Below are 12,565 nucleotides of genomic sequence, written 5' to 3' on the forward strand. Positions count from 1 at the left end.
ATGGACACCAGTGAAGATCACAAATCATTGAAGGAAAAAGGTTCAGAGCACTGTCTAGTGGGTCTAGATGACCCCACACCCAATGTTCACATGCCTAGGATAGCACAAGGGTTACGCCTGAAGGGAACAGCAAGACCTGAACCTGCGCTTCTGTTAAGATGCAGCCCCTGCTCTCTACAACCCTGTATGGGCCCTGACAACCCAGAAACTAGCAGCACCTGTATGGATGTTGACCTTTACGGGAACACGTGACAAAGTTTTCAACTTATGGATGTTTCACTTTTAGCATGGGAGCTTTTTCATGACTTTTTGTAAGTTTAATTTTATGTTTATTTCTTTATACTAATTATATGTATATTGGTCCAACTGTATATAACAAAATGTCAAAAAAACAACAACGTTAAAATCAACTTTTATGTACAATTATTACATGAAAAATATTAGTTATACTTCTTAGACATTGAACTTACAGCTAATGAAAACTTATTACTTAAAACCAGAAAGAAATATACATAATTATATTATACATGATTTTGATTCTGATATAAAAACTGTTGAACCTGTTTGTCAAGGACTCATGGTAAAGAGCTTCCTCTAGCAATTTGGTGCATTATGAAATACACCGTCATATGTGTCTGGCATTTTTCTTTTTATGCTTTCAATTCTCTGTCTGATTTAGGTCAGATGAGTGTAACCAAACTATCATTGACTGGAGATCTAGTAAATTGGATGCTGTGCTTGTCCTCTCTTTCTTCAGACTCTGTAACCTTAAAAAAGGGGAAAATAATTTATAGAAATATTTAAATATTAAATATTTTCAGTGACAATACTACTGTATACCACTGAAAAACAGTCCAGTTCCTTTTGGGGCGGCCGTGGTGCAGCGGTAGGGCGGTTGACCCTTGATCAAGACACTGAACCCCACTTTGCCTCTGGTGGGAGGTTGGCACCAGTGTTAGGGAGCAGAGCTGCCATCAGTGTGTAAAGGTATGTGTGCACATGGGTGAATGTGAGGCCCTTTGGACCATCAAGTAAGGTGAAAATTACGACATCAGTATATGCTATTTACCATTTATGAAGTCATTTTGGAAAAGCAGTTTACAAGTGAGATTCAAAGAAAAAGCTGAGCCAAAGCAAACCACTTAAAGTTACCTGACCTGAGGAAAAGTGTTCCATTCATAGAGTCAAGAATTATAAAAACAATGATTATTTTCCAATTTTGTGCAAGAGAAATTACAAAATGAGGAGATGGTTATATCTTCCATGTGCAATGTCAGTAGAAACTAATAAGTCTGCAGTCTTTCATGGCTTATGATGGTTAAAGTAACAGACGATAACCGATGGAATATTGTTTTGTGTTTTAAATAGTTATCTGATAACACTGTCAAACAATAAGGTTGCAAGAATGAACTGCTTTCTTATAATAATGTATACAAAAAAGGTTTGGATCTTAATTTATTTGTTCTGAAATTAAGAAAAGCATAAACACTGTACCTGACAATGATAAATCTACTTACGGTAGATCAATCTCTGTAAAACCATCAGACATTTAAATCTCTTCACCTGTACCAGAAAGATTTTTTTAATCCTCCTTTAAACTTCATACACTGTCTGTTATTTTTATTTATTTTATTTTTTATTGTTTCAACTTAAAAATATATGTATCCAGACGAAATGAAATCGTCACACCCTCTCAGCATTTTGATTGGATTGACGAGGTTGTTGCTGTTCTCTGATTGGCTGTCTACTCACAACACAGTTCCGCAAATACAGTGCATGTTTAGGTTTTGTACTGGCAGCTCTTCCAGCGGACAACAGTCCAAACCGAGAACCGCTTCATTTTCTAAAGGTATTGCCGTCTGACACATTCGTAAATGTCGAACGACAGGTTTGCAGTGATGTTGTTGAATAAGCAGCGGTGCGTTTGGAAGCTAGCTGTAGCTAGCTGGGTCTGTTGGTTAGTTAGCTGCTGGGTCCTGTCTGTCTCTCTGCTGCCAGCAGCTGGGTGTTTTCAGCTGACAGATGCCCGGGTTGGTGCTCGAGCTGCCGAAAGTGTAGGTTTGGAGAGGCTTAGTTCCGGAAGCGTTTTGGGGGTAAAAAAAAACAAACAAAAAAAACAGGCATGTCAGGACTTTCGTCCAGTAGTGGAGACGCTGTCTCACTCAGTGGATGACAGCAACGTCATCCACGTCACACGATACGACGTGTCTTTGTTTTGGTTAACTTTTGATTGTTTCCACATGAACGTCTGTCGAAGATTAGGTAATAATAATGATAATAATAATAGGACAGAACGCAAGTGTTGATTGGCAATAACCAGTTGTATTTGACTTCCATCCTAAATGCAGTAAACAAAGGCTCTTTGCTAGCAGAACATGGTTTTTGAGTCTCCCAGCTATTAAATAAAAGCAACCATGTATAGATATCTATACTTTATCATGAAAACATTTCAGAGGCTTACAAATGCTATCGTGTTTTAAGGCAGAAATGTGGTTAGTGCTTCTAAAAAGGTTGCTTCTCTGAAAAGATCTGTCACAGAACTTAGAGTTTCTTGAGTTGAATATTAGGTACAAACCATGACATCTTTCTGGAGTTGTTTGAATCCTCCTTATGATTCCTTTCTGGCTTTTCAGAATAAAGAAAAGAAGCCACAGAGATGGCATCGGACTCTCCACGCAGACCGAGTCGCTGTGCTGGAGGAGTTTTGGTGCGAGCACAAGCTGCAACGTAAGAAGAAACTTTTGTTATCTAGAAATCCATGCCATTTTGTTGCAGTGGCTCCACTGATGTTTGTCTTCAACCAGAGTTCATTATATTTAACTTTAATCTGGAGTGTTTGTGTGTCTTGTTTTATGTATAATAGGCCATGCATCTGTTTGTTGCTCAAACGCATCAGCTTTAAAGCATTAGCACTGCAGGGGCTTGATAATGAGACACAGACATTTGAATTTGGTTTTCTTTCCTTACAAATCCAGGAGTGAGACTGGTTTTTGGGACACCTGCCAGATTAATTTTCCTTTTTTTGACAGGGAACAGTCGTACATGGAAAGTGTTGTGACCTTTTTACAGGATGTTGTCCCACAGGTAATACACAAATACTACTATTGTTATTCATTCACTAATACACTTATATTAAGTGTAAGGCATGTTTAGGATTGTGGGTTGTACTAACATGAATTAGGATATAATTTGCTTACAGTCACCTACATGAGAATAACAGTCTGCAGCCTGGAAAATGTCAGGTTTGGGTACTACAAGTGTAAAAAATAAACATCCTATTATTAGCAGCTTTTGGCAAATACAGCTTTGCATAATTGTCTGTATTACTCATGCATTTTGGACACCAATGTTAAGCATCTTTCTTAAGCTTCCTTCTGGAACTATGCCTCAGTTTTTGAACATTTGCAGTCATTAATTTACGCTCTGCTCTCTTCAGGTCCCACCACAGATTTGTTGGGTTGATGTCTAGACTTTGACGTGATTGAAACCATTTTCCCCACTTTCTGTGGTAGATTTTCCAACTTTACTAAAGCAGAAAGCCTGCATTTCCATCTCCTTACCATCTCTGGTGTATTTATGAATACTAACCAATGACAGAGCCTACAATGTAGTTCTTTGTAAAGCTTGTACTGCTTACAATGGGATGTTACAAGGTGGAAAGTATCACACCTGGCTTCTTTAAATCTCACAAAGGTGTTTCATATACTGAGAAATAATAATCTAATATCAGTGTTTGTCCATTTTAAAAACATGCAAAGACTATGACTTTGAACTCTTCCATTGTCTATCCTCTCTAACCTATAGAAGAGTTCACTGGATCACAGTATATCATTCAGTTTTTGTTGTTATATGGCTAATAAATAAAATGAAAACGTGTATTTCTTCCTTTTGTAGGCCTATACTGGTGCTGTACCCTCTGATGAGAAAGAGAAAATCATTTGGATTCGGTTTGAGAAAGCTGACATCAATGGTAAGTGTTAAATAAGCCGGAGTGGACAAGCCCTCTAACGTGTCCAGGGATCAGCCACACCACAAAAAGGAACTAGCCATCACATCATACATGCTGGAGACTGTGCTGCCCGTTACATGAGGATAAAGCTACGTTCGCAACAAACGTGGTTCATGTCCATTTTCAATGCTAAGATAACATACAGACGTGATCAAAGGTTGGCATGTTATGGCTGTGTGGCGGCAGCGCAACACAATGTTTCCTGGCTGGGTAGCTCGGTTGGTAAGGTGAAAGGCTACCACGCAGGAATCCAGGGTTCGATTCCCGGAGGGGAATCAACAATGATAACATATCAATGGCGAGCAATTAACATCACCCAGTGAGGGCCCTTGGGCAAGCCCCTCCCTACCTCTGTGAATGATCCCGGTGTCCATTTATACAACCGTAGGCGCTAACTGGCAGCCACTTTTCATCACCAAGTGTGAATGAATAATGGACACAATGGAAGGGCTTTTAGCATCTGGAAAAGCGCAGGTAAATCCATTTTGCGTTCCGTAAATCATCCAGGAATTCAGCTTTGGCCCATGACGTGTTCGTGATATGATCAGCGAGCGAAGTGAAAACCATCAGGAGAAGCTGTAAGCGCTCCACCCGAACATTATTATTCTATTCTTATTTGTGTGGAAACAATAATATAGAGGTCCACTAATTTGATTTTTTTTTTTTTTTTTTACATCTTTTCCCACCTGGTGGTCAAACTGGGTCACAGAGAGACGGAAGTACCGCTCTCTCAACATCATCCTCGTTTTGTGCATTGACTATGTGAGCTGCAGTCAATGCTCGCGTGTACCGATGAGGCAAAACAAATTGACTGACGGTAGCTCCTTCCACACGTCAGCAGTGTCAAGTTTATGAAAACAGTTTTGGCCAAGTGTCGAGCAATTAAATTTGACACGAGTCAAAAGAGATTCAGCGGATGTGAATTTGACGTGTGAACCATGTTTGGTGTGAACTTTGCAGAAGTCTTCAGCTCCTTGTCAGTTTGTGTGAACATCCCAGAACCAGTGCACTGCTGGATGTCTCCTGATTAACCAGGGGAAGAGAATTTGACCTTTGGGTTTTCATGACTAGCCTCATACAAAAGCTTGTCTGGCAATCCTTAAATCATTTTTTTCCACCAAGTGATACTTGACTGCATACATGATCCTTTTTTAAAGTCCCCTTATGACAATTTGTTAAAAGCAAAAATGTTCCCAGTAGGGTTGGGCGATGTCCCCTAATTTGGCGTTGACGATGTTTGCTGTCAACCATCGGGATGGACGATGACATCGTCGGGGGGGGGGGGGGGGGGGGGGGGGGGGGTATTTTTACATTTTTCATACTTATATAACTGCTATTCGTTATTTTGCTCTTTTCATTTTATTTCCCAACTAATGGTTAATCCGCGATGATCCAGTATAAACTGAGGGAAGTGACTTTAACAGAAAAAGTAACAAGCAAAATAGAAAATTAGTGTAGTCGCTCCCGCACTTAATTAGTGAAGTGGACCGGCGGAGCGCGGACTTAAAGCTTTGTGTTTGATGGGAAGGGGGGGGGGGGGGGGGGTGGGGTACATGAGCGGTATGTGTGGGAGATTTAAGACTGCGATCCGTCCCGCAGCTCTAGGGGTACAAGCAACCGAACTCAGAACCGGGTCTAAAAGTGTGTGTCTGAGCACAGCTCGGATCGTCAGCACACACACACAGCGGTTTGAGCTTCAAAGCAGAAATGTCGCTCAGTCCTTAGAAAACATTCAAACAATCACGTGGATTTGTGTTTCCAGTCGTGTCCCGACTAAATAAAGGCTGATGTTATTCTTACATGTTTACGTGCAGCGCCACCCAAAGCTAATGTGTTAGCCCGTGTTAGCATACTGCTAATCCTGTCTCCGTTCAGAAAAAGCACTGACCACACGGATTAAAATTCAAATGATGAGCGAACAGGTGTTTCATAATAACCGTAACATTATTAAAAGCACGTTTAGAAGACCGTCTCATATATTACCGAGCTGACATGTCAATATATATAGCCGCTCGGTGCTGTTATCGTTTTGTATTGAATTGTTACATTCAATAAAGTTTGGGAAAAAAAACGCTCGGCGGAAGTTGTATCCCCTTCCGGTTTTCAAACTGCGCATGTGCGAATGATTTATTCCTACCGAAATTGTGACCTTAGTGAACGTTTTTATATTCTGAACACATTTTTCTGGGCCCATCTACACGGTTGGATTCTAATCTGACCATTGATCCCATCAAGATATTTTGTACAGGTAACCGCGGCTTATGGTGTCGACGCGCAACATGGCGGGGGCGTGGCATCACGATGGTGGTCTCTCCATCGGGATGTCAGTCACCCATCACGATGGACGATGATATCGTCCATCGGCACAACCCTAGTTCTTATGAAGATTGTGATGATTATGAAGTTTTTAACCAAAATCTCACAACCTAAATGTCTTAAAAAGTCATATTTCCTGTTTATCTGAAGTCCCTCTTTCCAAAATCCCCTCTACATGGGCGTGGCCATTGGTGCTGAGTTGGGTAGCTCCGCCCTTTCTGATAATGATATCTGTCTTGCATGAGTGAAGAGCTTGACACAAGGGGGGGGGGGGGGGGGCACAAGAGACACTGACCAACACTCTCTATTCTCAAAAGTTTCTCTTTAGTTATAAAGAAACTGTGAAAATTGATATATTTTTGGTTCCAAATCAACACTTTGTGAACAATGTATAGAATAACAAAAAAAATATGTGTACCAGACCCAACTGTTTGATAAAATGACACATAAAAAATAACTTTAATTAGTCCATGAAAAATGCTTTGAATGACATTATAATTTAGGCTACATTGCAGCAGCACTGGCTGTGGCTCAGAACTGATTTGATGCACAAGCAGATTGTTGAATCACATTTCACAGCAAATAGAATGAATTGCCATAAAAATAGTGGCCATTTACACGTTATTTTCAAAATATGTGCGGCCAGTGCTGAGCTTTTTTAAGTTTAGGGTTAAGTTTAGGATCACAGGTTACGGTTAAACTGCGCTCACAGTGAAAGCGATTCAGCGGCGCGATTTGAGTGGCGGGTGCAGTGCAATAGTATCAACAGTTGCCCAACAGTACCCGTCCCAGCTACTGTTGGGTGGAGGCGGGAACACCCTGGACAGACTGTGGCAGGGCGGATGGAGCTGGAGATGGAGATGGAGCCGATCACTATGCCGGCTCCCGGGAGGTGAGCTGGCGGCCAGACACAGATCCGATGCGGGATGGGGAGCCGTGCTCTGCCCTCCAGAACTTTAGGATATTTCTCCTATCCCCTAATTTTATCCTTGTTTTTATTTTTACCCTCTCTGGGTAATACTGGACAGCAAGCCTTCAAAGTTAGAGAGAGAACAGCAATGTGGAGAACACATTTGGGATTTGAACGTGTGGCCAACAACAAAATCCCGCCTGGGACACACTTGGTATACGTGCGGGGAATGCAGCAATGTGCCACCTGAGCTGATGTGCACAGCGGACAGGGCAGATCGGGGAGCTTGTGCATTGCACATGCGCTCCTGGGCCGTTGTGACATCACAACAACTCGTTAATTCAAACCGAGTGTATTTGCAGCACTTTGATTGACAGCGATTTAAAAGGAAAAAAACTCGTAAATCCAAAAATGAAATGGATTTTTTATGACATTTGTTGTCTTTTATAAAGAAAATGCCACACGTACAAGTCAAAAACTCAAAAAACATGATTTTCAACCTGGATAGATTCCTGGATACGTTTGATTCTGAAAATGAGAATTATTCTGATCCCAGCTGAGAGCAGGATAGGAGGCTGATCTAGTACCTGTTTCTCCTTTACCCCCCCCTCCCAAAAACAAAAAAAATATGAAAGTTGCAAGAAAAAGATGCACTGCTAAAATTTTGTGCTGCAATTGTTGAATACTGGTAAAATTTCAACATGCTTTCTCAAAAGAAAGAAAATCATGCAGCTCATTCATCATTAAACTGCTGATAGTAAGTGACTTATTTTTACTTCTTGTTTGACAATGGTTCATTTTCTTTAATCAGAAAAGACAATTTGAATTTTTCATCTTTTTATTAGAAATTAAATTTGTAGATTATCTCAATACTGAGATCAACAATACAGACACATACATCTATTAACAGAAAAGCAGCTTAACCTCAGAGGACACTCAAAACAGAGACAAAATCCAGAATCCTGTTTTAGAAGTTCATGAGTCAAAGGGCTCCACTCTTGTCTGAGGAGTTGTTGAACATTTCACGTTTTGTTTAAGGTGTTAAAATGTGGAAAAGGCAAATACGAAGTACAGTAGAGACTCATCAGTTCACACACTTACTGTACATCGGCTCAACATTTAAATAAGTGTAATCGAACACATGAACTCCTGCAGAGAAGCAGGTCTCTCATGCTCCACAGCCTCAGACCGGCGACGAGAAAACATTTAAATGTGTCGGTTTACTGCACGGTCACATCTTTAAATAAACCAGACAGAAATGCACCTGGAAAGAAGCAGAGAAGAATTAAAGGGAGGTTTTGTTAGTATGTTTAAAAAAAAAGGGAGTCTCCTGCTGAATCAGCCAGATCGATTGAGCAGAAGCACGAAAAGTTTGATTTTTTTCATGCTCTTAAAGAAACTACATTCTCATGGTTAGCACTTCTTATTTATAGGCTCTTCTTGATCCGGGAGAAAGCTCTGCCTTTTTCCATGTTCTCTCATCTTTCTGATTCTTTCGGGTCATCCCAAAATCCCCATTCAAGTGGATCTAGGTGATTTGTTGTGATCCAGCTAAGTTTTGAAATACCAAGATGAAAATGTCTGATCCCCGGAGTCGGATCAGAGGATTTGGTCATTTGGATCACTTTAATCCTGATCCAAAGTTATGAAATACTGGGCCTTGGTGTAAATAAGATATAATCAAAACACAGTTAAGGCAAATTAGCCTCACTGGTCCACATAACAATTTTAAACTAGTTTAAACGATTTGAAATATAAAATTGTAATTTTTCTTTTGTTTTTTGATTTGTGTGGTGCCTTAGGACAATCTTTGTTAATTCTGTATATAACTAACATATAATATATAGATAATCAGCTTGTGGCTGAGCATAACCTAGTCATCAGATGAAGATGGCTGAGGGCTCCGTTTTGTAAATTCGTGGAACCTGATCAAGACGGATTGGTGCAAATGTGGATGTGTCCGTGGCTATTGGGTTTGTTTTTGACCAGGAGGAAAATCAAGGTTCATGTTGTTTGACAGGACAGTCCAGTCAGTCGGAGAGCTGGTTACAATCGACAGTTGTCTCTGCTTAAGGCCTCAGAGTGACACGCAAAAGCTAGATGGAGAGGGGAAGATCCAATTACCATATGTAGATGTGGGAATTAAAATCCATTAAAGGAAATGTAGAAACTCTATGATGTTCTTCTTCTTTCAAAAGTAATATTTTCAAATATAGTTTTACATTACAACAATCAAACAATGATGAACAAGGTAGTTTATTATATTATCATATTTATCTATTATTAAATACATGTTACTATATAATATTGCATGTCACTTTTATGTGGCCGTTTTAAATGGCATTCACAAAAATTTGCTGAAAAGATTTTGCAGTTTGTCAATCATATTTAGTTGTCTTTTTATTTATTTTTCCTGCTGATAGACATGGACCACATAGGCTGAATCCAAATTCATTCCCCACCCCTCCAGCTTCTCCTTACCTCCTACATTTATCCCTCCAAGCAAAGAAATATAGAAATATAGCGACTTCAAATCCGGACGTTACCACCACTTGATGACGTCATCTACGTTAGTGCGTAGCTGCCAGCGCTCAGAAAATACTAAATATCGGTTTTATAACTTTAAAAAGTCATGCAGAGATCCTATTTGTTTAATAGTAACATCTGCATCTAGAAACATAAAAAAAATAGTTTATTGATCATCACTTTAAACTTTTGATGTTACGGAATTACTGTCTAGGATTCGGGAAAAACAACCTTAAAGATGTCAAATTAAAAAAAGCATGGAAATGAGAGGGACAGAACAATACATGCAGCAGCAATATATTTATAGCAACTGTTTTCTTGTTACCGCTTTTTATTGCTGATAGCTCTTTGTGTTACCTTTTTTGGTGTACTTCATACAGAACTGTTTGTGACTGAACATTCTCTGCATGTAGACACTGCTCGAAACCCGGAGTTCATAGAGATGCATGGTGGCACCTCAGACCCCCCCCTTTGCCTCATGATTGGTTATTCGGACGGGATGCAGATCTGGAGCCTATCTGTAAGTCTTTTCTTTCTTTTTTGATGTTTGAATAGTTTGTGTGTGTGTGTTTGTTTGTAAGTAAATGCATAAAAATACATTTTATCTCTATAGGTTCACCATAGATAAATGGTTTCCTGTTTTTTTTCTTGTGCTCTTTATTAAGTAACCCAAAAGTGAATGTCCACTAAAGTAACTGCTTTCTTTAGTTCTTAGGCTCATTGTGTTTCAATCTTTCAATGTTTTACACTTTTAGAGTCATTACATGTTTAATTAAAAGGGGAAATTTAAAGAACAGTTTTTTACCTTGTGTTTTCATCAGCAAACTACGTTTCAGATGGTCTCGTATGTGAGGCATAATGTTTTTTTCTCTTTTGTTTACTTTGCTCTGCCTCTTGAAATATATCAGTTTTTTGAGTAGATTCGTAAACAGCATGTCTGGACCTGTTAGGACATCAGCCAAGTGTTCCCTGATAAAAATAGTTTCAAAAAAGCTTCCAACGTAACTTAAGGTGGACTCATGGTGAATGAATTCTTCTTCCAGCAATTAAAACATTTCTTAATTCAGGAAAAAGGATTCATACGTGAGTGCTTGTTGTATTCCAAACAATTTCAGCAATAAAAACGAGGAAAAAAGACATAAAAAATAGTATATTAAATCTGTTTAAGTTGTTAGGAGATGATGCTATTTTGACGTTACAATTACTCCTTATCATAAATAGACATATTTGCATTTATACTGACAGTAAACTTACAACACAGTTTTTTTTTCCATCAAACATAACGAATATCTAATAGTTTGATTATTTGCTTGAAAGTGGAAAAGGTGAATGGTCTACAAGACATTGTTCCTTATAAAATGTTTTGTTTTTGGACAACTTTGAGCCGGATCTATCCAGATTTTTAGATAAAACAATGTTTGTAGTGCCACCTTCTTCCACAAGGTGGTAGTGTTGATCAGGCAACGTATTCACTTCCACTGAGAGATGTCAGTACAGTTATATCATCAAAGTTAAAGAAAAACTGCAATAATACGTAATGAATGCCAGTCAGAAAATAGATCTTCTAATTCCTCAAATTTGTCCTGAAACTTTGACTGTTTTATTGTTTTTGTTTTGGTTATCTTTATATTAATGGCTTTCTTAGTGTATTGTAGCAACTTTACCTTCGTAGTATACACTTATGACAGAGGAAAATTCAAATACAGAATTTTAAAACATTGAGAGACTATAAATACATGTATTCATATTTCTTATTGAATTGTTTGCTGGTTAAAATGATTCTATACTCTGCCCAGACAGTTGAGCCATTATCTGAATGCACCACATTTTGTCTGACACACATTCATTTTCTAAGTGCTCCCAGCTTTGTTATATCTTGCGCTCACCAGCATCTTTCCGATTGCTGAAAGCTGCTTGATAGTAGAAACTGTAAGAATTGAAATGGAGGGTATTAGAATGCACGGTGGGGTAGTGCAGCGCCTCAAAGCGCCCTCACATGCCCTGGTTCAAATTCCAGCTGGGTCCTTTTCTGTGGAGTTTCCATGTTCTCCCCTTGCATGCGTGAGTTTTCTCTGGGCACTCGGACTTCCTCCCACAGTCCAAAAACATGCTTCATAGGTTAATTGGTATTACCAAATCGCCCCTAGGTGTGTGGCGATGCATTTAGGGTGAACCACGCTTTGGCCTTCCAACAGTAGCTGGGTTGGCTCCAGCAGTCCTGTTAGCTTGAATTGGTTAGGTTCAGAAGATGGTAGAATTAGAGTGGCAATATAGCAAAATAGACCAACATCTTGCATGGAAATATCAATAGGAAATAAATGAAATGTCATGAAATATCAATAAATGACCAATGCAAAACATTATAATGAGAATTAATGAAATATTCATATAACTTGATAAGTTTCGCCAGGGTTCAGTTTAAGTTTGTTGGGGTATTGGGGGTTTTCCCCCGTCGATGTAGATTATGACTAACAGTTTAAAGTGGTACAAAAGTCAGCAAATGTTGTGTTTTGTTTTCCTGGGTTTGTCTTGTTTGTTTCAACAGAGTGATTATTTTTGGAAGACCTTTTAACACTGGTTTTAATCCTGTGCAGCTTTGAGGATTTTGGGGGAGTTTTTGCTACATTTCTGACGTGTGTTATGATGAGTTACCACGCCAATGGATGTGTTGTGTACATCAGGGAAGAAACATGGACCGTGGGTCTTTTTCCGGGCACTTGTGATTATGATGGTAACTCAAAGCATAACAGTCCCATCCTTTTGAGATTCAAGAAATGTTTTTCTTCTTTTGATACTCTTTCCGA

General features: G+C 39.2%; 1 protein-coding gene across 3 annotated transcripts in view; it reads left to right on the plus strand.

The window, feature by feature from the left end:
* Nucleotides 1-1,723: 1,723 nt before the first annotated feature.
* The window catches only part of bcas3 (BCAS3, microtubule associated cell migration factor), a 335,065-nt gene continuing 324,223 nt past the window's right edge, over nucleotides 1,724-12,565 (plus strand). For all 3 annotated transcript variants that reach the window (XM_023961828.1, XM_011482979.2, XM_023961830.1), the window contains exons 1-5: nucleotides 1,724-1,849; nucleotides 2,634-2,727; nucleotides 3,030-3,084; nucleotides 3,895-3,970; nucleotides 10,175-10,281. In XM_023961828.1, the coding sequence (XP_023817596.1) occupies nucleotides 2,657-2,727; nucleotides 3,030-3,084; nucleotides 3,895-3,970; nucleotides 10,175-10,281 (309 nt within the window). In that variant the 5' untranslated portion in view covers nucleotides 1,724-1,849; nucleotides 2,634-2,656. The remainder of the gene's footprint in view (nucleotides 1,850-2,633; nucleotides 2,728-3,029; nucleotides 3,085-3,894; nucleotides 3,971-10,174; nucleotides 10,282-12,565) is intronic.

Source organism: Oryzias latipes, chromosome 13 (assembly GCF_002234675.1).
Source record: "Oryzias latipes chromosome 13, ASM223467v1".
Lineage (NCBI taxonomy): Eukaryota > Metazoa > Chordata > Actinopteri > Beloniformes > Adrianichthyidae > Oryzias > Oryzias latipes.